At 42.4% G+C, this 24956-nt stretch overlaps 2 protein-coding genes across 6 annotated transcripts; both read left to right on the forward strand.

Annotated features, from left to right (window-relative positions):
* Positions 1 to 8295: 8295 nt before the first annotated feature.
* LOC4341620 (uncharacterized) lies at positions 8296 to 11220 on the forward strand. Of its 4 annotated transcripts, none has more exons than XR_001546555.3 (10): positions 8296 to 8489; positions 8608 to 8685; positions 8768 to 8842; positions 8925 to 8989; positions 9067 to 9169; positions 9275 to 9325; positions 9834 to 9987; positions 10344 to 10488; positions 10574 to 10707; positions 10830 to 11220. XR_001546555.3 is itself a non-coding variant. In XM_015786602.3 (10 exons), exons 1-10 carry the CDS (start codon positions 8351 to 8353, stop codon positions 10976 to 10978), a joined length of 1065 nt encoding a protein of 354 aa, XP_015642088.1. In that variant the 5' UTR covers positions 8296 to 8350; the 3' UTR covers positions 10979 to 11220. The 4 variants fall into 4 exon arrangements, 2 of the variants coding, with proteins under 2 accessions (XP_015642088.1, XP_015642090.1); XR_010741817.1 differs by having other exon boundaries at positions 8608 to 8679; XM_015786602.3 differs by having other exon boundaries at positions 10602 to 10707.
* A 9900-nt stretch (positions 11221 to 21120) lies between these two features.
* LOC4341621 (protein KINASE OF THE OUTER CHLOROPLAST MEMBRANE 1) lies at positions 21121 to 24838 on the forward strand. 2 transcript variants are annotated; one of them, XM_015788410.3, is made up of 5 exons: positions 21121 to 21339; positions 22047 to 22415; positions 22513 to 22604; positions 22879 to 23352; positions 23642 to 24838. In XM_015788410.3, the coding sequence occupies exons 2-5, from the start codon at positions 22050 to 22052 to the stop codon at positions 24600 to 24602; spliced, it is 1893 nt and encodes a 630-aa protein (XP_015643896.1). In that variant the 5' UTR covers positions 21121 to 21339; positions 22047 to 22049; the 3' UTR covers positions 24603 to 24838. The 2 variants fall into 2 exon arrangements, with proteins under 2 accessions (XP_015643896.1, XP_015643897.1); XM_015788411.3 differs by having other exon boundaries at positions 23696 to 24838.
* The last annotated feature ends 118 nt before the right edge of the window (positions 24839 to 24956 follow it).

Genomic DNA, 24956 nt, shown 5'->3' on the forward strand with positions numbered 1-24956 from the left:
CCCATGTTTATCATACGCAACACCAACGACGCATCCCTCTGTTCAATGAAATTGGCACCCTCTTGTACTGGTTCGTTTAAAAAAATATGCCATGTTTATGAGTGTGTAGCATATTGCCTGTCTTTTACTGATCAGCTTAAGGTTTTTGTTCGTGTGCTTATGAAGAGCAGTATTCCGAATGCAATGGGTGTAAGGTATTGGCAAGTGCGCATACTTGCTACCCATGATGGAAAATAATTAGGAGACAGAGATTAGCACTGAGGTTGCATGTTTAAAGTAGAAAAGGAGAGTGGTTGAGATATTCCTAATTTTTTCTTTAACGTTGTGCCAGTTGTGGTTAGCTGCAGCTAAGATATGGATTGGAACGATTTTCATGGAATGTTCTAATGTTTGTTATTGATTAGTTCTATTCCTTGTTGCAACACCAAGGAAGCATATCCCTCTTTTGGCTGTGTTAGTACTGCTATTGGTATGATAGGAAATGAGTAGTTGGTGTAGTTTATCACTTTATCAGAAGACTCCATTTAATTTTCAGAACATCCATACTATGCACGGCCTGTCAGATATTTGATATTTCAAATTGCAAATATACTCGCCGTGTAGCTCTTAAAGAAACATTAAATCATCAAAGCCAATTGCATTTGGATTTGGGAAAGCTATGGTGTTGCCCTTCATAAAAGCGTCTAAACAAGCTTGCCAAAAGGGCATTCATTTTTGTTGTTGGCATAAATTGAAGTAGACAATTAAGATTGCTTGGAGATGAATTGTCCAACTAATATAGATGCTAAAATCATGCGGAGTTGTTAAACTTGTCTATAAGAACGTCATTTAGGAGGAAGAGACAAAACTTATTAAAAAAACATGTGAAAAACAAGCAATTGGCACAATGCCTTGCCCTTATAAGGCTGTGTTTAGATCCAAAGTTTGAATCCAAACTTCAGTTTTTTTCTATCATATCAACCTGTCATACACACACGACTTTTCAGTCACATCATCTCCAATTTTAACCAAAATTCAAACTTTGCGCTGAACTAAACACAACCTAAAACTATAGACAGAACACCACTTGAGATATCAACTTGTCCAATCCGTCACCAATTTCTTTCCACTGACTGATTTGATGGGTTTTTGTTATCCCCAAACTAAAGGCAACAATGAAAGCACATTCAGATGTTAAATAACTTGTGAAGTCAAACATTGTGGTAGGTATCTCCAGTTATGTTCTCTCTAGAAGCAAAGCAAGAACCAGATCGACAAAGAGATCTACTCCTATAACACATTTACTCTATATAAGGGACAGTGTAATGAATCCACCTACACCTTTTTTTTGCAGGAAAAGTCTTCCTCAGAAGAACCAACAGTCTCTATACGAAAGAAACATGCAGTGCATACATTGCAACATGAAGAGGAAAAAAAAAAGCGAGAGAGAGTAGTAGTAGCAAGTAAATACCATGAGTAAAAAGAGCCGCTTGTATTTATGCGAGAGATGATGATGATGAGGCTAGCTTTTATTGTGCTAGATCTCCAAGCAGTGCTGTCCAACCATCATAAACAGCTGCGAAGGGAAGGGGGGAATCAAATGCAAGCAAGCAAAATGTTTCCATAAGAGGCCAATCCAAGAGTACCTTGTAGGTCCTTGTTCCTCCTTTTCTTGCCTCCCCCCTCCTGTGCTCTCTCTCCTCTATCCGTCACCCCTTGAGGCAGACTTGCAGGGTTGCTGCAGTCCTTATTTACTGCTCATCAATCACTCATCTTCTCCTCCTTTGTTGATCACAGACCAGTAGAAACAATCACTTCAATCCCATTTTCAGTTCAGTTCCCCTTGTCATGCTACCTACAACTTAGATCCAGCCAAACTGTGAAAAGAAGTAAATGAAGGCCGTACCTTTGGGTGCAATATATGCTTGAGCCCCAGATGCTGCAAATCCACCTCTTCCTGTCTTTTGGTGTGCATCCAGGCATCCCAGCCGAAGAACAGCAACAATCACCATGCACAGACAATGCTACAGCTTGTGAAAACATCTTATCTGTCTAATACTACAATGTTCAAGTTCATGACATAGTGTTGGAATATGTGTTCAGTAAAAAAAAAGAAATTTACTGCTAAGTAGTAAAACTCCATTGTGGTATATATTTCAGTAGGATTTTGTTGGATCTGCAACTCCTATCCCAATCAATCCGATCCTCCTCTTCAGCTTGAACGTGGCAAGGACCCAGGGGGAGGCAACAGTTGTCAGGCACTTAAAAACAAAGAGCAGTGTGCTTTTATGCTCCCCTGCCATGAAATGTGGCAAGTGTGTGTGCGAGGAGGGGAATCAAATGCTACAAAAGGAGGAGCTCCCCAGAAGTAGCCAATGCAACAGTACGAAGCTCCTTTATTTGTCCACCAAACCCAATGTACCACCACCACCAGGCGGCGCATTTGGAAGTTGGAACGAAGCAAATTCTGGTCCTCTTTGAATTTTCCATTACTGTATCTATAGCCTTGAGTTACAACGATATGTAACTTCACAGCAATTCTCAACTGCAAAGAGAAGCATGAGAACATAAAAATGTTTCTTTACACCATAACCCAGATGATTTTAGTGGATGATAAGCATATCATCCAGCATTCATTTCTTGAATGACAGGAAATATTTAAGCTGCAAAGATAAGCAGAACATGAATGAGGCTGGTATAAAAATAGGTAAAAAAAAAAGCTCATGATGTGCAAACTGCAAAGCAAATCAGTAATAAGGCACATGCTGAAAGCAACCGCATGTAGCAATGCAATGAGAGTTCCAGATGCACATTTTATTGCAGAAATGGCAGGTGATCACATTGCGGTGCATAATGAAGCATCATTATTTACAAAAGGAGCACTCTTAAGTTTTACAACACTTATGAACCGAGCCAGGGCCTACCTGTTAAATAACTAAATTCAAGGTCTCAAGCACTCACATCACAGGCAGATGTCATATGGAGGACTTAGGATTGCTTAAAGCTTACAAGAAACATGTGGGCTAGATATGTCGATAATCAGGAAAAAAATACGTTGCTTCAAATATACCTTAACATTGTATGATTGAACCCCTAAGTTCATCTTGTAGACTGTAGTGTGTGCGTGTGTGTTAGAAAACAACACACTCTTACTATTTCTCCTTGGTTGTTAATCCCCCCGCCCCCGCCTTTTTTAAAGGAGACATAGGGTAATTACCATTTGCTCAAACTACAGTGGATCTTTGAACCTGCATTTCACTCACCCATTGGAGTTTTCGTCAAGTATGTTAGCCTTAGCCAAATATCTTTCAGCAAAGTTTGAGTTTGAAGTTGATATGAATTTGCAACAAGAAACGCCGGGGGTCTTCCGGCTAGCAGCACAAGGTGGTGGGCTAGTTAGCCTAGGTTCGAAGTCTTATCACCCCTCTTAATAAAATTCGATATGAGACCCCTTCCTCTCATATCTAGAGTTTTTTTTTAATTTGCAACCTCCAGGATATATAATTATTTATTATTAAAAACATCAAACTTTGAAAAACACAAGAAAAACCCAAATATTTTTAATCACATATAATGCTTTCCATTTTTACTGTAAAATAAAAAAGAACTAATTAGAACCATTCTCACTCGCTGCAAGCATATTAATTCTTTTTCTTCAAAAAATAGGCAGGTGTTTTGCCTAGTATATTAATAGAATAGAAAGGGTTTTGATAACAGCTTGGAAAGCTCCCAAGCTAAGGGTGGTGATAAAATCTAAAGCCCAATGTTCTGATAAGAACTCGGTGCATTCGTGCGCCAGGTAGACAACAAGTATGACCTCCCTCCTTGATCTTTGCTTGGGAGAGAAGCACGTTAATTATACTGTCTAAAAACGTGCCTTGTGCAGCCTTTGGTTCTTTTTTTTTTTTGCCGGGTCGGCCGAAGGAACGGCGACCAAATTTCATTAAGATGGGGGAAGTACATAAAGTTACAAATTGTTTCTTGCTTACAACGACAGGAAGCTGTCGAGATGGTGCTATGGCAAAGCCACAGCCTTTGGTTCTTCATATTCCTAATGCTGTTTGATCAGGGGTATATATATAACTTTCAAGGATCAGTATCCTGTATCCTCCGTCGAGCACACTGTCTCCTATGATCTTTGCCTCTCATCCTGATCTGCAAGAGTATAGCATGGGAAGAGATTGCAGTTAGGCTGCACAGATCAAAGTCAGAAGATGCCATAATTTTCATAGACCAACAGTGTTAAGATCATTGTTGCTATGAATGCCAGAATAGGAAGACATAATGATCAAATGTTCATGGAGCTACAGAAAACAGGGTACTAGAAGGAAAGAAATGGTGTACCGCATGGTCCGCATCCGCATGTATTACAAATTTTACATTTACGCATAAAATTAAACATTTGTTGAAAAGAGTACGGATGAGTCAACCACCAGACATTATTTTGGTTTCCAAAAAAGTAGCCACAGACAGAGCAAGCCTTAATACAACGGGTAATTCCACAAAGTGAGACTAGCAGATGTACTAGAAGAGAATAATTTCTGACAAAATTGGCATGTACGCACTCAGCACTTGTTAACACAATCAGCAATCAACACTATGTAACTATGTTCATCCAACCAGTTACAAAGCATACAATAGAAACACACCTAATGAAACTGTGCTTGAAACTTTTCAGGCTTGAACAAATTGATAGAGATAAGGATCAACAGTTGGGAGGGCTTGATACTGCATTACTGCACACCATTTTATCAGCTAGTTTTGCTAACGCGAAGAATTCCCGAAGAACTCGCACCCTTTCTCTTCCATTACACCCAAATCACACCTACCACCTGACGATGGCTCGCTTCTCCGTTAGCGACATTGCCGTGAAATATGCTTCGTTCGCAAAACGGGGGCGGAGAGAGAACTGAGAAGAGCAGACTGACCCTTCCGGAGGAGGAGCGAGGACAGTCGGGTCCAGCTTCTCTTCCGCGGCCGCCGCCGCCGCCGCCGCGCACGCTCGCCGCTTTCCCGTTCCCTTTTTTTTTTGGGGGGGTTTTCACTCAACACGTACCCCAATCCAACTCTCACAAACACGATGAATTTTTTTCGGTTTTAGATTTTTTTAAAAAAATATTTATAGAAATAATCTATCGACCAAAAAAATTACAAAAATAGACCCTGCCGCCCACCTCTGGGGCGGCAAGCTGACGTGGCAAACGGGGGGAGGAACGGGCGGTGACGGAAGGAGGGTTTTTTCAGGAAAACCCTTGCCGCCCTCTGGTGGGGCGGCAAGGGGCCCGAATGCAAAAAAGCCAGTCGGGGCCGGCTATTTTGCAGGCGGCCCCTTGCCGCCCTCTGGCCGGGCGGCAGGCCTCGCTCCCTATAAAGGCCTGCTGCCCAGCCCCCAGCCCTCATTCTTCTCTCCTCAATTCCAGTGAAAAAAAAAGAAGAGAGGGGAGGAGAAGAGAAGAAGGGGCGAAGCCCTGCCGGATTCAGACGCCAATTTCAGGTAATATTCATAGATCCTATATGTGACTATTGAGTTAAATAGTGTGTATTCTTTAAAAATTTGTTTGAATAAATGCATTATATTTTTAGGGTTTTAGTTGTACTAATCTAGAAGTGCGTATTGTAGATATCGGTAACTACGTAGATCTACTAGTTTGGAATCAATACTGTCATGCTTCCTTGTCCCATTATTATATCGTCGTTGTGTTCAACTATTGCACTACCTCCCTCCTAGTTCAAATCTAATATCATCTATGTAACCGCAATGCAAATAGTCGTATCATGTTCAAATTGTACTACTATTTCTTCATGTTACATAATTCTCCTTGTTTAAGTCCATATAATGTTTCTACGACCCAGACTGCGATAGGCCTATATAAATTATCCGAGTACTAATACGTCGAATAAGGTACAAAATAATACCTCACGTAACATATGAAATTGCGCAACAACCAACTTCAATACATTTTTATAACAATATTAACAAGTTTTACCAATAAATACTTCTTTATTTATTATTAACATAACATAGAAAAATCTTTTGGCCGTACTTTTTTCATCTGGGTCCCTTGCCGCCCTCTATTGGGGCGGCAAGGGACCCAGATGAAAAAGTACGGCCGCAAGCTCTTTATGGGCGGCCAAAATTGCAATTAGCCCCTTGCCGCCCTCTGTATGGGCGGCAAGGGCCTAATCGCAATTTTGGCCGACGGCGGCAGACGGCGCGGTCGACCCACCGTCTGCCACGTCAGCTTGCCGCCCACCATTAGGGCGGCAGGGGCTATTTCTGTAATTTTTTTGGTCGATAGATTATTTCTGTAAATATTAAAAAAAAAAATCTAAAAACGAAAAAAATTCCAAACACGATTCGGTTCCGAGATGATTTATGGCCCAATACAAAAGCCCATTAAAAATCTAGGGTTTAAAGGTGGGAAAAAGTCCACTTTGACTCCCTTAAATGTATACCGAATCTAATTCGTACCCCTCAACCAGAAAACCGGTTAGGATGACTCCCCATTTTACTAAAACCGGTACAAATAGACTCCCTCGGCGGTTTCAAGGGCGGTTTTGCTGACGTGGCGGTGTTGACTTGGTCTTCGTCCCACGTGGCGTTGACGCGGCACTGATGTAAGATTAGATTTAAAAATATATATGTGGGACCAATTTGTCATTCACACACAAAAATTATAATAGAATCCACTGACTTGTGGGGGTCCACATGTCATTCTCTTTCCAACCTTTATGCCTCCCTCTTTCTCCCTTATCTCTCTCTTTCTCTTCCTGTCGGCGAGCAGCGCGGAGAGCTTGCCGAGGGCACGGATGGCGGAGCAGAGGGCGGCGAGGGAACGGAGTGGAGGGCTCCAAGGGAGTGCGCGAAGCTGTGAAGCCGTGAGGCGGCGGTGGGTGGAGAAGGCCGGCGTGAAGGCCGGGCGGAGCAGCGGCATCGAGAGCTGCCAGTCACCGCGGTCGCTCCTGTCGCGTATCCTACAGCGAGGCGACGGCGACGGCAGCGGTGGGAAGATCGGGTGCCGGGTGCAGCTGCCGTGGCGGTACAGCTCCACCTCTGTGTTGATGCGATGTTGTTAACACTCCGCCGCCGCCGGTAGTGGCGGCGGCGGCGTGGGAAGTTCGGGTGCTGGATGCGGCTACCGGCGCCGGCCAAGGTCAAGGTCATCGGGAGGGCGCCGGAGTTGTCCCTCGACACGCCGCGGAGTTCTTGTACACTCGACGAGGGGAGAAATGGTATAATTCTTGCCGTGCGCGGCGCCGGTGCAGTGCCGGAGACGAGAGCGACGACACGGAGGAGGTGACTGACACGTCGGCGTCCTTCGCCGCCAAGACAGACGACGTGGCGGCAAGAAGGCCAAGGACGGTGGCGGCGGCGGCGCGGTGCTGGTGACGGTGGATGGCGACGTGGAGCTGGAGATGGAGACGCTACTGAAGGCGTCGGCGTACATCCTGGGCGCGGCGGGCAGCAGCATCGTGTACATGGCGGTGCTGGACGACGGCGCCGTGCTGGCGGTGCGCAGGATCGATAGCGACGACGCATCGCCCGCGGCATGGCGAGAGGGCTGGCCTTCCTCCACGACAAGAAGTTCGTGCGGCAACGTCCGGCCGAGCAACATCCTGCTCGACGCCGACATGGAGCCGCTATTGACGGACCTCAGAATCTACCGGCTCATCCGCGGCGGGGGCACGCTCAAGCCGGCAGCAGCGGCAGCGCCGGGGCAGTTCGGGAGCAAGCGGTCGGCGAAGTGCTTGCCGGACCTGTCGCCGCCGGGCGCGAGGCCGCTGGCGGGGCCGTCCGGGTCCGGTGACGCGGCGGCACAGTACCAGGAGAGGAGCGAGCCAGAGCTGATGCTGAGCAGCAACAACCACACCCTCGTCTACACCTGCGACAACGTGCGGTGCAGTGCCCGCACAGCAACTACGCGCTCGGCTTCCTCGACCGCTTGCTCTGCTGTTTCTTTTTGGGGGATTTGGGGGAAAAGATAGAGAGGGAGAAGATGGCTGACAAGTGGGCCCTACGCTTTTTATATTTTCTCCTATCACTTACATGTGGGCCTCATCTGTATTTTGGTGACTGGGCTGACACATCAGCACAATAGACCAAGTCAGCATGCCACGTCAGCAAAACCACCCTCAAAAACCACTTAGGGAGTCAATTTGTACCGGTTTTAGTAATTGGGGGAGTCATCCTAACCGGTTTTCTGGTTGAGGGGTACGAATTAGATTCGGTGTATATTTAAGGGAGTTAAAGTGGACTTTTTCCTTAAAGGTGTAGTAGATATTTCCGGCCCATTAGGCCCACGAGCTTTCCTCTTCGTAGGCTCGCGGCGTCTACTCCTCCACTCCACCAGAGCGAAACTGCAAGGCGGCAATGGAGGCCGGAGATGGAAGAGGAGGAGGAGCGGAGGAGGAGGAGGAGGAGCAGGTGATGAGCGAGGTGCACCTGGGATGCCCGCCCCGCTTCTCCGGGCTCTACGTCTCCCGCTTCAGCTTCTCCTCCCGCCCGCTAGGTAACAGCCCGGTCTCGCGCATTCCGTCGAACACCTTGCCTGCACCGCCTTCTTGGGCGCAACCCGATGTGGGGGGTGGATGGAAGAGCCATGGTTTAGTTCGATTCGATGTTTGCAGGGCCATCTGCGGGCAGCGACGGCGGAGAATGTAGCGGTGTGCGCGAGCAGGTCGCGGCGTCGAGCAGTTCTTGTGAGCGTGCGTGGGGCTGTTTCTTGCTATGGTGTAGAGGACTGAAAGGTGGTGCTTGCTTGAACTGATTCTTGGCTTTGTTGGGAAGGTGGTTCGCCTGACGCTGTTACCGTGGATGAGGACGGGGATCTCGTTCTTGACAGGAGAAGAAGGAACAGAGGCAGTGAGGCATTTGTTATTTTTAACTGCATTCTGTCTTGCCGAAATTGGTGGTTTGTGCAGTTAATCTGACCATTGGCTTGCAGGGAGTGATCATGTGCTCACTGTTCAGCATGGTATCACCTCCTCTCTTAGGAGCGTTGGTCTCCAGGTCTGAGAAAATGCTGCTTTTGTAATTCCTTTTCGTCTTCCTTTTTGTTTACGATCACGTTTGTTGTTGGTTCACAGGTTTGGAAGGCGGCATTGCTATTAACTGATTTTGTATTGCATAAGAGCTTTACATCGTCTGAGTTTAATGGTGTTACTGCCATAGAGATCGGTGCTGGGACAGGTGATTAGTCGATGTGAAATTAGTCAAAAAGTGTTCCCAGAATCATGATTTATGTGTCATTTGTTACTAATTTAGTGATCCTCTACAATCATGAATGTTTGCCAGGTTTGGTAGGGTTGGCACTAGCTCGAGTTGCTAAGAAAATCTTCATTACAGGTAGGTAGTTAGGCCTTCTCGAGTCCGATTCTGTAGAGTTGTTCGTTTTAGAGTTTTACCTTTTGTCCAGTTGCATGTTCCACATCAATCCAGTAGGTATAATTTGATCCGTATATCTGACAAACAGGGTTAATTGAAATGGCAAAACTATATAACAGAAATTGGTTCAAATGAGAATTCAGTTCCATGTGCGACCGCATAAATCAAAATTTCCTCTACTATACATGGATCTAATTAGTCTAAGAATGCAATTCCAATTCTAATCCTTATACTCAGTTTCAATCTATGAAGCTCAAAGTCTTATTTAGTGTTCATTGTCTTGCATTATTTGACTCAATTTTGCTACTAAGATAAGGTAAATAACCCAGCAGGAGTATTACTTACTGTTTTCCTTAGTCTTAGTAACCTTTCCTTGATATATAAAAGGTTAGTTTTGCATGACACCTGTAATTTGGTAATGTTAAAATCTTGATAACATTTCGGCATATTCATCATTGCAAATGATCAGATAGGGGCTCTGATATCCTCGATAACTGCTTGGCTAATGTCCAACTTAACTCAAGCATGCTAAAGTTTGATGAAGCTAAAGCCTGTGTGCGGGAACTGGATTGGAAAATGTCATGGCCTCCACCTGTGTTTAAATGTGATTCATCTGATCCAAGGTTATTTCTGCTTCTACACCAACTATTCCCACTTATACAAATTTTCATACATCATAATATGCGTTATCTACCACGAATTCATGTAAAAATGTGAATGCGAGTATCTGATAGTCATGTGCGTCTTCACAACTTTTGGTTAATTAAAAATTCATGTAAAACTTGCAGGATTAGTACATTGTTGTGTACAAAGACATGGGAGTTTTTCTACACTTCTTTGTGTAATACGCTTTTGCATGTTTTATGTTTTTGGTGAACATACCCTCAGCATTGGTTAGGAACATGTTCTCCAATGCTGTTTGAGATACAAATTTTTTTTTAATGATTGATGCCTAAGTAAAACGGTTTTTCCAATGCAGTTCAAAATACTTATGGTATACAAGTGAAATCGAGGCGGCTGAGAAAGCTACAACACTATTTGCTGCGGATGTTATTTACAGTGACGATCTGACTGATCTGTTTTTCAGCATAGCAAAGAAACTGATGTCTCATGGTGCTGAGAAGGTATCGGTTTATCCGGTTACCGTCATTTTTTCTTAAAATTTGACAAATACCCTAAGACAAGATGTTTCTCCTCTCCATGCTGAAGACTTGGTATTCTCCTTCGTATCTGGTAGGTATTGTACTTGACCCTGGAGAAGAGATATAACTTCAGTATGGACGAACTAGATGTTGTAGCCAATGGTTACAAGCACTTCCGAAGTTTCTTCACGGTTCAGGATGGTAGGTTGTTTGCAAAGCATTTTGATCAGCTAAGAATACGTAGAATTGGTATCAGGATCTCAATTGTCTGTGTTCATTCCACAGTACTCAGTCTTTCATTTTTCACAATCTTTTGTTCGCAGAAAGCGGAGCTCTGGATGATAATTCATGTAGACCAGATTTTGTTGGAGAGCAGATGGACCTTGCAGAGGTTCCTCAGTACATCAGAGAATATGACAGGGGCAAAGATTTGGAGATGTGGAAGATAATGTACAACCCAAATCCAGAATAGCAATGTCTTTTACAGAAATTACCCGCTTTTTAATGTACCACTACAATGCATTTTTGCATGTTTGTATAACTGTGGGTGTGTTTAGTTCTTTGGGTGTAAAGTTTTTGAAGTATACGGATATACATTTGAAGTATTAAACGTAGACTAATAACAAAACAAACTATAGATTCCGCATGTAAACCGCGAGACGAATTTATTAAGCCTAATTAATCCATCATTAGCAAATGTTTACTTTAGCATCACATTATCAAATCATGGCAAATCATGGCGTAATTTGGTTTAAAAGATTCGTCTCGCAATTTATATGCAAACTGTGCAATTGGTTTTTTCTCACATTTAATGTCCCATGTATGTGTTCAAACATTTGATGTGATGTTTTCGGCTAAAATTTTTTGGATCTAAACAAGGCCTGTATTGTATATGGCATCCGCATATCATAAACAAAAGAAGAGAGTGATATGTTATTTCTCCCTTTTGTCATCAAGCTTGCAGACTGATCACACAGACACAGAAGGCAGGAGAACAAGAATCCACAGCATATTTTATTTCGAGTTCTCATGTAAAAGAACAAATTTATCCAGAGATCTCCCATTCTCCCCTACTTTAATAACGCGTAAAAGACCAGTAGGATGATGATCACCATGACGGCGAAGCATGCGCAGGTTCCAACCGCAGAATCCTACAACCACGAGTAGATCAACACAGGTCGATCAATTCATCCATCGTTTGATCAACCCCCCCCCCCCCTCATCGTTTGATCAAAAAAATAACCTAACTATAGATACCTACAGATGCGTCCCTCCGTCCCAAAAATAGACAAATCATGGGTTTCTGTATCCAATATTTGACCGTCCGTCTTATTTGAAAAAATTATGAAAAAAATTAAAAAGATAAGTCGCGCATAAAGTATTAATAATGTTTTATCATCTAACAACAATAAAAATACTAATTATAAAAAAGTTTCATATAAGACGAACGGTTAAACGTTAGATACGGAAACCCAGAGTTGGTCTTTTTGCTTTTAGACGGAGGGAGTACTTACCAGATCGCTGAGGTTGCCGGTGTCAGGCTTGGGCTCCAGGAGCGGCGCTGCCGCTGCTGTGTCCACCGTCACCGCCACCGACGATGACGGTGGGTTGGTTTCTTTGAGAATCTTGGCGACAATCCGCTGCTGCTGCTGCTGGTGATGATGGTGATGGTGACCGTGGTGGTGGTGGTGATGGTGATTATGGTGATGATGCGGCGGCTGGGTGTGGTGGTGGTGATGGTGGTGGTGGTGGTGATGATGATGATGATGGTGATGCATGTCGTCCATGGCTGGAATCCGGATGATGATTTGTTGGTAGATCGATGCAAAGGGTTCGTGGGTTTTTTTTCCGGTGTTTTCGTGTTGGGTTTAAGTTAACCTGTTGGCGAGATATATCGATCGATCGATCGACTTAGAGTTGGAGACGATTTACGTATGGCGTCGATCGATGGATGATGGATTTACTGCCGTGCTTGCAAGATGTATTCTATCTGTATGCGACTAGGGGCGGCATTACGAAGAAGTTAAGAGAAATTTGTAAAAGAACACTCCATAAGTCGCTCGAAGTTTGACATTTCATCCCATAAGTTATTTTTGTTGCAAAATCCTAACCATTTATTTAGTTTTGTTGCACAACCCGGACGAGAGTCTAGTTGACTGGTGGGATCAAGAACAAAGCAACAAAGCAAATGTCAAAGTAAGGGGATGCACTCACTGCACATGCTCTTGAGTTGGGAAATCTGGTGCGAGAGAAATAGACGAGTTTTCAAAGATAAATAACTTCAAATCCCTCAATTAATGGCAAGAATAGTGGACGAAATACATACATGGTCGGCATGTGGGGCAAAAAATCTTGCGAGAATAGCGCCTTAACATCTCATCCTCTGTTGTAATTTTCCTTTTTTTCTGCTCTTCTCCCCCCTGTCTTTCCCCTCGTCACCTTTGGTGACATTTGTACAGTGCTTATCTTCTGAAATATAAAACCAGCTAAGCTGGCTAAGGTTTCAAAAAAAAATATCAGCCTAGTGTGCACGTGTTTAACCAAATCGATCTGTTATAACTAATACAGAGCTACCACAAGCTAAGCTACATGAGTCCATCTTTCCAACTGCTTGCATTTATTCTTCATGTTTCATTGAACTTTTTTTCGCATACAACAAAACTCAACGCGACAACATTTAAGCTCTCCAAAAAAGTGTCCAAGACTATACTCTAGAAGTATTTAATTTTAATAAAGACAATATTAACGACTCATAATTTAATGTTCATTTGGCTAAAACACATGTACACTAGAGTGGTTTTTGCAACAAAACTGAGTAGGTCAACAAACATTTGTAAGAAAATGAATTATGTGATGAAATGTCAAACTTCAAGTGATTTATGGGGTGCTTTTTCTTTTGCAAATTCTCCAAAAATTAAAGCTGAAAATCTATTGAAACTAATAATTCTATTTTAAAATATATTACGCTATTGACTTCTAGACATGATTTTTATCGTTCGTTTTATTAAAAAACCAATAGAAGTATTATTTATTTGGGGTGACAGCTTGAGCTTAAGAAATAAGGAGGTGGCTGCTAGCGCGTCTCCTTCTTGACCTCCGGCACAAGGAGGTTATAGAGCTCGAGCTCGACAAGGCAGCCCCCGGTGAGCGTTTCCTCCATTGCCTTCGAAGTGAGGCTGTAGAGAGCGAGCTCGATGAGGCAGCGCTGCCGCTGCTTCTCCCCCTCCTCCCCAACACTCACTTCGGATTGAGCTAGGGGCCATGTTAGATTAAACTCACTTTGGATTGAGTTAGGGGGTTATTCATCTAGATTAGAAAGTCATGATGTCCGATTTTATAATTTATGGGATAATTTGGTCTTTTGCAATAGTTTAGGGGTTAATTCGTTTTTTTCCCAAAACAATGTAACACCTCTCATTACTTCTCATGTACAAAGTAAAATTACTCTAGAACATGTATATGTACTGGTTCTCCTAGCCCGTTGGCCTCCATTGAATAATAAAATCTATTATGACGCGATATTTCAAAAGCAAAACTACACGAACCATCTTATATAATGGGAAATTACATCGAAACCGTTGAAATCTCTACTATATTGATCCTAGCTAGCTACTGATCATAACTTGACTTCCATTATTAACTCGTAGCCATGCATGTTGGTCCATTTGACAAAAAAGGCTGGATCGATCACAAAAAGATAATGAAGATGGCGACGACGCAGACGATCCCGACGGTTATCAACGCACACTGCACCAAAGATGGGAAAACACACACACACACAATAACGAGATCGCATTAGCTCTCAAATCAAAAATCGATCCATAGCGCTTAATTAGTGCAATAATGTGGTTGACATCGGATGCGTTGCGTGCTATACGTACCTTGCAGGCGGCATCATCATCGCCGTTGGCGGCGGCGGCAGCGGTGGCGGCGGGCTTCGGCTTCTGAACTAGCGGCCGGCGTACGGACGACGACGACGACGACGACGACGACGACGAGCTCGAGATTGTTACTGCTGCTTAGTCGAAGAGGATCATCGGCACTGGGCAGTGATGGCAATGCATGGCTGGTCGCCGGTCGCGGTCGTCGTCGGTCGGCGCCTCGGCCGGCGCGCGGCGGCTAGCTGAATTAATCCGGCGAGACGAGGTTCGACGTCGAGGCTGGGAGAGAGCTGATCGCTGTGGTTGTGCGGTTTGTGCCGCCGCCACCGACGGCGCGTCGTTGGATTTATGGGCGCGCGCTGTCGACCAACCGATCGTGAGCATGGCTAACAGATACCCACAAATATCTCTAAAATTTAGTTTTTAGATTTCTAATTCGATTTTATGGTGTAACCAGATTTTTATCTCTAGGAAATATGTTAAATCAACTCCCAATAATAAAAGGTGGATCCACTCATCACTACCAACGTTATGTATATATAAAAAATGGGGAAATCTAAATCGAGAGCGCTCTCGGTTACATTTTATAGCGTGACGTGTTCGATAGCCGTCCATTCACGCGTCGTTGTCCCAGTTGTTCCCACCACGCGTCATTGACATCCCCATCTAAGCCGTTCGTTTTCGTCCTCATTCATTCGCCACTGTTCAAATTATGGGAATCGAGAGAGAGAGAGAGAGAGAGAGAGGGGTGGAGGCTATGACGGTTTTGTCCCATCGTGGCAAGGGAAGGTGGAGGTTGTGGCAGTTTCATCCCATCGCGGCAGAGGAGGTGAAGGCTGTGGTAGGTTTCGGCTGTTTCCCCTCATTGTGGCGAAGAGGTAGATGGATGTAGCAGTTTTACTCCACAAATCACGACGAAGAAGGGGAGGGTAGTGATTGTTTCCTCCTAAAATTCTGATGAAGCAGCGACTGACGACTTCTACTACAACGGCGACGAGCGGTGGCCGCGATGGGATTCCGCGGTTGCGGGCTTCAGCTGTAGCAGAGACGACAACATGCTTTTGAACTAGTAAGTAACTTTTATATGTTTCCTAAAAGTTACTAGTAAGTAACTTTTATATGTCTAAAAAGTAACTATTTAAATTACCAAGCTTTTTGTAATCGATTGTGCATAACTTTCGAATTGAAAGAACTTGGGTATGGAACCTTCAAAAGTAAATTACGTGTTACTAGTAAGTAACTCCTATATGTCTAAAAAGGAACTTTTGAATTGAAAAGAATTGGATATGGAACCTTAAATTTCTCCATGTATAATATGTTATTATACATGTTTCTGATATACGTGTGCTAGTACAAATAAGTAATCATGTAAGAGATGCTAAATGAGCATAAGTTTAAACTTACATGTTTCTAGCAAGTAACTTTTATATGCCCGAGAAGTAACTTTATGTATAGTCGTTTCAAGTATAGACTTATTTTTCTTTTTCACATTTTTACATGCAGCTTGTTGTAGAAAAGGATATGAAAATTGGAACTAGATTTTTAGGGGGTCGATGCAGCATGTTGCTTTAAGTATCTGTGGCACTCGTTGGTGCTTTATTTTTCTATGAACTACTTGTGTGTTTAATTCTTGTTTTGTGTTTCTTCTTTTGGCGAACCTGATCTAGATCTATTAAATGTGGGATGTAAATTACATGAAAATTTTTTGGGATCACCTTTTTATTTGATTTTGGGTATTCCATGCCTTCTTCTTCCTTACTTCAGTTCTGTTTTCTGACTATAATGGCAACACTGGTTTTTGGAGAGGCGAAGGTGCCGTGGGCTTCGCTATCTTTTTTTATTGCTGGAAATGGTGGTGCTAGTTCTTAGGGGAGCCAAAGGTGCTAGTTGTGGTGGGCTTTGGGTTGGCCCATGTGAGGAAATTTCGGGCGTGCGGTGCGTTTTTTTGCATTCTTAGAAATGAGCGTATGGGATGGTCGTGAGGTTTCCTTTTGAAGAAAGATGCAAGTTCTATTTTTGGAAAGCGCGTGGGTCGCTGGTTAGCGTAATCGTGCTACCATGCACTAGGTAGTCATGTTTATCTCTTTACCCATTCCCTCGTCACGCGCGAACTCTCTCCACGTGTCGCCTCCTCCTTTCGTAGAGCTGAAATTAAGAGCGAGAGCTTCTTCTGACTTGTAGAGAGTGAGAAAGGAGAAGAAAATGATTCTAATTTTTAGATACATCTTTAGAAGAACCGTTTAAGCAAGATTTTCACATAAGAAATCTAATTTTTAAAATTAGGTTTTACTTAAAAGAAAACTATGGATAGGTCAATCGATGCAACCATCTACTAACTATCTACTCTATTCATGCATGAATGTATATATTAATTTTAAAAATAATATTTCTTATAAACTACTCGTCAGATCTACCATCTAAGCATATTGTTGTATTCGTTGTAATTAAATATTTACAACAAGAGATCAAATAATTATATTCTGATGAAAAAAATATATGTTCCACACTGTTCAAACTAAGTTTCACACGGGATAGCAACATGTTTCAACTTGTTTTTCCACTATGTTTCCAAAAAAAAAATGTTTCAATAGTTGATTTTTTTTACATCATGGACAACATAATGTTTCACCGGTGGCGGTGGCTAACAAAGCTACACAACTACCTACCCTTACTCTTTCTCGTGTCACGCTACTTAGGGTCTGTTTGACACAGCTCCAGCATCACCTCTCCTGGAGCTAGAGCCCAGCCAAACAGTTTCAGCTCCACATAAAATGAGAGTGGAGCTAGGTAGAGCTATCTCACAAAATGAACTAGAAATGTGGAGCTGAGTTTGGGCAGCTCTACAACTCCACTCCAGACCCAACTCCTGAAGTTAAATTGAGTTGGAGCTCTAACAAACAGGCTCTTACTCTCTCTCTCTCTCCACTCCATATATGCATGCATATAACGATATTCAAAATACTTTTTCTCCTATTCTATTTATCCGATCTACGATCCGAACACACCATTGCACTAGATGTAATTAAATCTTTATAACAAGATATCACATAATTATTTTCTGATAAAAGAAAACAAGATATCATATATGTTTTAAACCGTTAAAACTTCTTGTTTTATATGTGATAGTGACATGCTTCATCGGGTGTTTCCACTATGTTTCAAAAAATATTTTAAATGTGTCAATGCCTGTTTTTTCATTTCACCACATATAAAACTTAATGTTTCACCGGTAATCAACCGAAGCATTTAACCATCTGATTTTTTATTTTTTATTTTGGAATCGGGTGTTCGTATGTAGTTTCCTCCATTTTACTTACGTAGGTACTCTATCTCCGAGCCGGAGTGGAACGTGCTGCGATCGAGATGTATGTGTCGGGGATAATAAAAGATCGGGATCGAGTATAATACGGCGAGTGATTAATCTTCAACTTATTCAAACAAACACAAAATTTCCACATCTAAATCCAAGACGGAATTGCTAAAGAATTGTCGTAAGCCCCCCCTTTTATTTTTTACGGTTTTGCTGCCTGTCATTTGACAAATTCTAAGTACCTGTATCTTTCCACGAAATCGTTTCTCTCTTTTATTTTCTCGAAATTAGCCATATCCTCTCGTTTGAGAGAAGTTTCTGACGAGCAAAGTCCATCGTCCTTGCAAGCAAATAACCAAGGATTCAGAGATCAAGACGCAACCTTGACTGAACTGAATAACAGAAGATTAAGCAAGTAGCAGTGACTGTCCGATCCAGTGATTCGCAGATCCAAGACACGATCGTTCTCTATCACTCTATCATGTCTAGTCTTTTGCAGGGCCAGTGAGAGCGCCCATTGCTGTTTCTTTTTGTCCTCCGGAACGGCTGAACCTCGAAGCAAAGTGGATCTGGAGTTCTTGTGCTGCAATTTTATCGATTCAAGCATGTCAATCTTGTGAAGCAATGTCTCTTGTTTCTGTGAGACTTCTGAACTTTGACAGGAACTGAACTGTATAAGGACAAAGCTTCACCATCACAATGGGTCGTCAATTTGGAAGCTGTAACCTGAACAGAGACTCTGCAACTGTTTGCCTATTTGGAAAACTAGATATTTCATCCTTAGCATAGTCGATGACTGTGACGAGTGTCATTATATTGTCACTGTTATTTGTTCCTCTTTATGTGAAGGCCCCAATAATACCATCTTAGTAATAAATATTAACCTATTTCTCCAACAAAGAACACTGCACAAGATGGAGATACCTTGGCTCTTTTATCTTTTGTCAGTACTATGTATGACAATGTTGTCTCAGGCCATCCATTGTACTTTGCTCATAGCCTCGTATTCATTGGGAGTTGGAACTAGGTACAAGCTTTACTTTGAGGATTCAGGCTTTGTCAGCTGCTCATGGGAACACAATCTTTAATTTGAGCTAATTAATTAGTAATTTAAACAGGTGTTTCCATGCTCATGTAATCGAGTCCAAGTGCAAACCTATTATACTCTCTTTTTTTTTCTGCTAAACGTACATTTTTAGCATTGAAGAGTTCTGTACATAATCTTGTCTTTGCTAATGCCTTTTGTTTGTTAGTGCTTTAGTTTGTCATTACAGTAAGAAATGAGGCGTACAAGCAGAGAACTGATGCGAAAGAGTGTGGCACCCGGAGCCATTGCTGGCCACAGATGCAGAAATCTTGCAGAAAATGGAGCAGCCAAGTTCTTTCAAATTCTTATCATAACAAGATAGTAGCTCAGTAATCTAGTCAGATTGTTGTGTCTTGTTGCACTGAAGTAAAATAGAGAGATAATAGTACTAGGATTCCTTTGCTGACAGTCAGACAGAGGCTTTAGTCCAGAGCTCTTTAGAAGGCAATCAAGTGTGCTTAGATATTTTTGGACCATACCAAATCTTCAGATAACCAAATCCTCTTTGGTTTGGCTTTCAGCTTTTCAGGGAGGAAAGGGCACAAAATCAGCAAAATGATTAATAATTAGTGGTGTAGGTTCAGCTGTTCAGTTGGATGTCAAATCATCTACTTAAGTTAGTAATAGTGACTATGTCAAATCAAATCATCTGTTATTACTGAGTTACTATTAACTGAATGTAACTCTGCTCTGCTTCTGAATTTCCTTGCTTAGTGCCATCAAATTTTACCATCTTTTGCTGTGGAAACAAAGGGTCAATTATATAGACAAAGTGAATCACTGAATCTTTCATCAACTAGCAACCTTTTTTTACCACACAAATGATAGCACCACAGCATGGTCGAGAAGGATGGAGAAGTAGGGAATAATAATATGTTGCGCCTGAGACAGTATTTCAACAATCTTAGTACTTGGTATAGCAATTACCAACCATTTGCAGTCCAAAATGACGGCACTGAAATAAAGTTTTGTAGCCTCATCATTCCCTTGGAAAACCAGTGGTTGCATCTTGCATCAAGTAAAACTAAAAGTGTTTGGTTAAAAGCAAAACAAAAATACTCAAAAGTGGACTAATGTGGGATCCCTGACTGGATTTTTTTTGAACCTTTTTAATTTTTAATTTTAAAAGTAAACCTTTTCAAAACTAATTTCCAAAATCTAAACCTTCTGACCATGCCAGCCCGTCTGGCGTGGCAAAACAACACTGACACGTCACCTGAAGTAGGTGTAACAGTTTTATCCTGCCACGCCAGCAAAAGCGGTGTAACCAAATAACGCTACCACACCAGTGAGACCGGCGTAGCCAAATACCTCTATCACACTAGCGAGACCGGCGTGATAATATTGTTTTGTCATGGTAGTTTGGCTAGCATGATTAAAACATTCAGATTTTAAAATAAGTATTTAAAATAAAAAAGGTTCAAAAAAATAAAAAAATATTCCCCCAATGTTGCGTATCTTTGATATATCATCTCTACGTTAAGATTTTACACCTGTTTATTACCCTCGATATTTTAAACCCGAAATATTAGGGCCCATTTAAGATAACTGAAATTGATTGATTCATGGATAATCTGATCTTTGTGATATCTTAAGAGTATAAATGAATGCATTAGCTTGTAAAATTTTAAAAAGTTGTTTTACAAACGTATTTCAAGAAAAAATATATAATTTTCTTTTTGCACGAAAAGGTGTTGCTTGGAAGCTTGGGAAGCGTACAAACAAAAATCAAGAATTTTTAAAAATATGGCATACTCCCTCCGTCCCATAATATAAGGGATTTTGAGTTTTTGCTTGCTGTTTGACCACTCGTCTTATTCAATTTTTTTTTTGCAAATATAAAAAACGAAAAGTTGTGCTTAAAATACTTTGGATAATAAAGTAAGTCAAAAAAAATAAATAATAATTCCAAATTTTTTTGAATAAGACGAATGGTCAAACAGTGCAAGTAAAAAGTCAAAATCCCTTATATCATGGGATGGAGGAAATAACTTTTAGTATGGGTCAGTTTGCGTTTTAATGATGTTGTAAATTACTTGTATATCCTTCCTTTTTTTTTTCTTAAAGAGAAGGAAAAATTTTATGCCTCATGAGTCTTGAATTACATGTTTTTCTTAAGATATAAGAATTTAGTCCGGATAAGTTCCGGTTTTTATATTTTGAGATCGAGGAAATAACAAGCTTTATTTCCAAGTAATATTCAAATAACTGTTTAAAAAAATTAAATAACTCGAAAAAGGAAATGACCAAAATGCCCTCGCTCCCCCCTCCACCGCTTCCCCTCCTTCCCCCGGCCCCCGCTTCTTCTACAGTTCTACTCCACACCTCCTCTCTCTCTCTCTCGCTCGCTCGCTCTCCTCTCCTCCCTCGCGCGCGCGGCCGGCGAGCGGAGCGGGTCGGCAGGTGCGCGGACGGCGTCGTCTCCTCCCCCGACTCCGCCGCAGCCTCCCACCCTCCCTGTGCCGCCTCCTCGCGCGCGCTGCCGCCGCCGGCGAGCAGGTTTGGAGTTGGGGGGCGACGTGGCAGGCCTGCTTGCTCCTCTAACCGAATTGAAGGTATCCGTTTCTCCTCCCCTTTGCTACTTCATGAGCCGTCATAGATTGGAGATCCATCCGGGCGAACAATGGATTTTGTGCGGTTTCTTCCATTCCACACCCAATTTGTTAACCCGTACAGGTTACTAGATGGCAGTTTGCTTGAAGAGAGGATTGGGGAATTAATCGGCTGAACACCGATTCCCCGGCGTTATGTCCTCCTCTGCTCTCGTGCCCCATTGACTTTTTGCGTTATTGTAATGGCCAAATTGGCCGGGTTGAGTGAGCCTTACTGGTTACTGAGCTGTTCTTGCTTGAGCTTGGAGTGACCACATTCCCCGGCAAGCACGGTTAAATCCTGGTGCCCGTGAATATTACGCATATGCATGTGGACTTTCAAAAGGATTTTAGTAAGATCAGGGATGTGCGGCTGGTGTCCGTCTCTTAGAGCCTATGTTAAGTGGTGTATATGCGGGGGTGTGAGTGTGGTGTCACGTGAGTAGTGGTGTGTGTGCGTGTGTCTGCCGTGTAATTGCAAAAAAGAAAAGCTTCTAGTACTTTACCCCACTAAAAAAGTTTTGGATTTCTGATGCTACTAGTTTCAGCCACAGAAAATTGGGTTGAGTTTCATTTGGTGGAGTGCTGTGCTCCAGAAACAAGAAAATCTTGGTGAGAACATAGAAAGTTGAATGTTGCCTGAGTGCTTAATGGCGAAATTGTGTTGGCAGGAAATGGCAGGGCAAAGATCTGATTCGCAGTCAGATGAATCGTTCGAATACATGTTGCTTGAGAGGGACCCTGATCTTTACCGTACAGTCTTCTCGGGCCCGAGCCAGATAAGTCCGTGGATTGACCCGAGCGTGCTGACTTTGCAGCACCGGATAGGGAGAGGTCCATTTGGGGATGTTTGGATTGCAACCCACCATCAGAGGACAGAGGATCATGATCGGTACCATGAGGTCGCTGTGAAGATGTTGCATCCAATTAGAGAGGACCAACTGCAAGCCTTCTCAGTGAGGTTTGACGAGATCTTTAGCAAATGCCAAGGTCTAAGCAATGTGTGCTTCCTACATGGCATCTCAACACAGAATGGAAGGGTATGTATGCTATTAGTGGTGTGTTGATCTTTCTTGTCTTGATTATCTTTGCACATCAGGCCAGCCTAATAGCTTATTTTGTATCATGGTTTTTTAGATTTGTATAGCAATGAAGTTTTACGAAGGATCCATTGGAGATAAGATGGCCCGGCTTAAAGGTGGAAGGATCCCTTTATCAGATGTTTTAAGGTACGGTAGAATTTCCCACAGTTTATCACATATACTAATATTGCCATGATCAACGCATTACAAATTGAACCTTAGGATTTCAGCATGTAGTTTGCAACTTCCTATTGATGTTCTGACTGCTGACTTGGTTGGTTGGATTATTTGTCTGATTTCCTTTCTCATTTTAGCATTGGCACAAGTTCTTATTGATTTCTGAGAGTGATTATGGTCTATTTAGAGGAATTTCGTGCTTATTTTCTTCAGAATGTTTCTTATATATCTTTTTAATTCACAGATATGGTGCTGATTTGGCCCGTGGCATTATAGACCTGCACTCAAGAGGAATATTGATTCTAAATCTTAAGCCCTGTAATTTTCTCCTTGATGAACATGACCATGCTGTGCTGGGTGATTTTGGAATTCCGTCCTTGCTGTTTGGGCTCTCACTGCCTAATCCAGATCTTATCCAACGACTTGGAACTCCAAATTACATGGCCCCAGAACAATGGCAACCAAGCATTAGAGGGCCAATTAGCTATGAGACAGACTCATGGGGTTTTGCCTGGAGCATCCTTGAGATGTTGAGTGGCATTCAACCATGGCGTGGCAAATCACCAGATGAGGTTTATCAGTTGGTTGTCCTGAAGAAAGAAAAACCAATTTTTCCATACAATTTGCCTCCAGCAATAGAGAATGTCCTTTCTGGATGCTTTGAATATGACTTTAGAGACCGCCCCCAGATGACTGATATTTTAGATGCATTTGAGAGGTAACATGCTTATTATCCTGCTTTTCATGTTCAACAATTTACATTTTGATTGAATTGCCATTGAGTTATTTTTTTTGCTTATATACTATAATTTACAAAAGCTAATCGGTGCTAAATATGTGAATCCATGGAATTGTGTGTTTTAATACTTGTATTCTGTTAGCTTGTTGTAATTTGAAGTATCTTATATATTTATATGCATTTTTTTCCTTTGCATAATTCTTTACTGTCCCATAGCAGTAACTTGGATTACATGTTGTCCTAATTATTTCTTTTTAATTTTGATTAGTGCAAAAGATGTAGATTACGAAAATACTGACCAGGGAAATTCTGAAAATCTAAGGATGGTCAGTCCAGCCCTGCCAAGCCGCACTAACTGGTCATTCTTCAAGGACAAGTTGCAAGTGGGAGACAAGGTTCGCTCGAGAAAGCTTAAAAACACTTGTAGTCCAACAACCATGGAAGTCCCTGATGGAACCATAGTTGGAATGGAGGATAATGGAGAGCGTGATGGCTACATTCTTGTAAGGATCCATGGTTTACATGATCCTTTGAAGGTTCGCTCTTCAACAGTGGAAAGGGTAACCTATGGTTTCGCTGCTGGAGACTGGGTACGGCTTAGGGAGGATGAGAAGAAGCGATCTCAGGTTGGAATTCTTCATAGCATTGACCGTAGTGGTACTGTTTATGTAGGTCTGATTGGAGTGGACACCCTCTGGAAGGGTGAATACTCTGACCTTCAAATGGCTGAAGCCTACTGTGTTGGGCAGTTTGTGCGGCTGAAAGCCAATATTTCAAGCCCACAGTTTGAATGGCAGCGAAAGAGAGGTGGAGGACTGGCTACAGGCCGTATTTCGCAGATACTACCAAATGGATGCCTTTTCATAAAATTTCCAGGCAAATTTAACCTTGGTGAAGTATGCAGTTGCTTGGCAGATCCCTCTGAGGTTGAGGTGGTGAGCTTTGACAAGTGTGAGGGGATCGTGAAGAAGTACGAGCACCTCGAGGATTTCCATTGGGCGGTCAGGCCGCTGTTCATTGCTGTAGGTTTCTTCACCGCTCTGAAGCTAGGCATCTTTGTTGGGAAGGGCATTGCTCGGCCAAGAAGTCGAAAGGTTGCCAGCGTCTCTGATCAGAGTGATCATCAGCAACTACAGCAGCAAGAAGTGCAAAACAATGCCAATGCAGCATGGCTCCCTCCAACTGTGGCAAACATGCTGTTTAGAGACGGTCCTACGCTTTCTGGATAAAATGAAAATCAAAACCAGTGCAAGATGGAGAGTTTCAGAACTACTGGATAATGCAACGCCCAAGCAAATCGTAGTTCATACTTAGACCTGAAACTTGTCTTGCCACAAGACCTGTAAATATTTCCACCTTCACTCTACTATCATCTCCATGTTCACAAAAACATGTTCTGTGCTTATGTCTGTAAATTGTAGGCTTGCAGTCCAAATCCTGATACTGTCTTTTGCTTTTGTCATTACACTGCAATCTCTCAGTATCCCTGGATTTTCTGTTCCCGATCCATCAATTTGCAGTTGCATCTGCAACGTGATGAACGGCATGCGAATATGGATGAAAATTGCCATAAACGCTGGCAA

Source organism: Oryza sativa, chromosome 6, assembly GCF_034140825.1.
Source record: "Oryza sativa Japonica Group chromosome 6, ASM3414082v1".
In the NCBI taxonomy this organism is placed as follows: Eukaryota; Viridiplantae; Streptophyta; class Magnoliopsida; order Poales; family Poaceae; genus Oryza; species Oryza sativa.

Bases quoted from the DNA above. Each gene is read 5' to 3' on its own strand.
- LOC4341620 (XM_015786602.3), top strand. From the start codon at position 8,351: ATGGAGGCCGGAGATGGAAGAGGAGGAGGAGCGGAGGAGGAGGAGGAG. The intron at 8,490-8,607 runs GTAACAGCCCGG...CGATGTTTGCAG, and splicing joins CTTCTCCTCCCGCCCGCTAG to GGCCATCTGCGGGCAGCGAC. The intron at 8,843-8,924 runs GTGAGGCATTTG...ATTGGCTTGCAG, and splicing joins GAGAAGAAGGAACAGAGGCA to GGAGTGATCATGTGCTCACT.
- LOC4341621 (XM_015788410.3), top strand. From the start codon at position 22,050: ATGGCAGGGCAAAGATCTGATTCGCAGTCAGATGAATCGTTCGAATAC. The intron at 22,605-22,878 runs GTACGGTAGAAT...TTTAATTCACAG, and splicing joins CCTTTATCAGATGTTTTAAG to ATATGGTGCTGATTTGGCCC. The intron at 23,353-23,641 runs GTAACATGCTTA...AATTTTGATTAG, and splicing joins ATTTTAGATGCATTTGAGAG to TGCAAAAGATGTAGATTACG.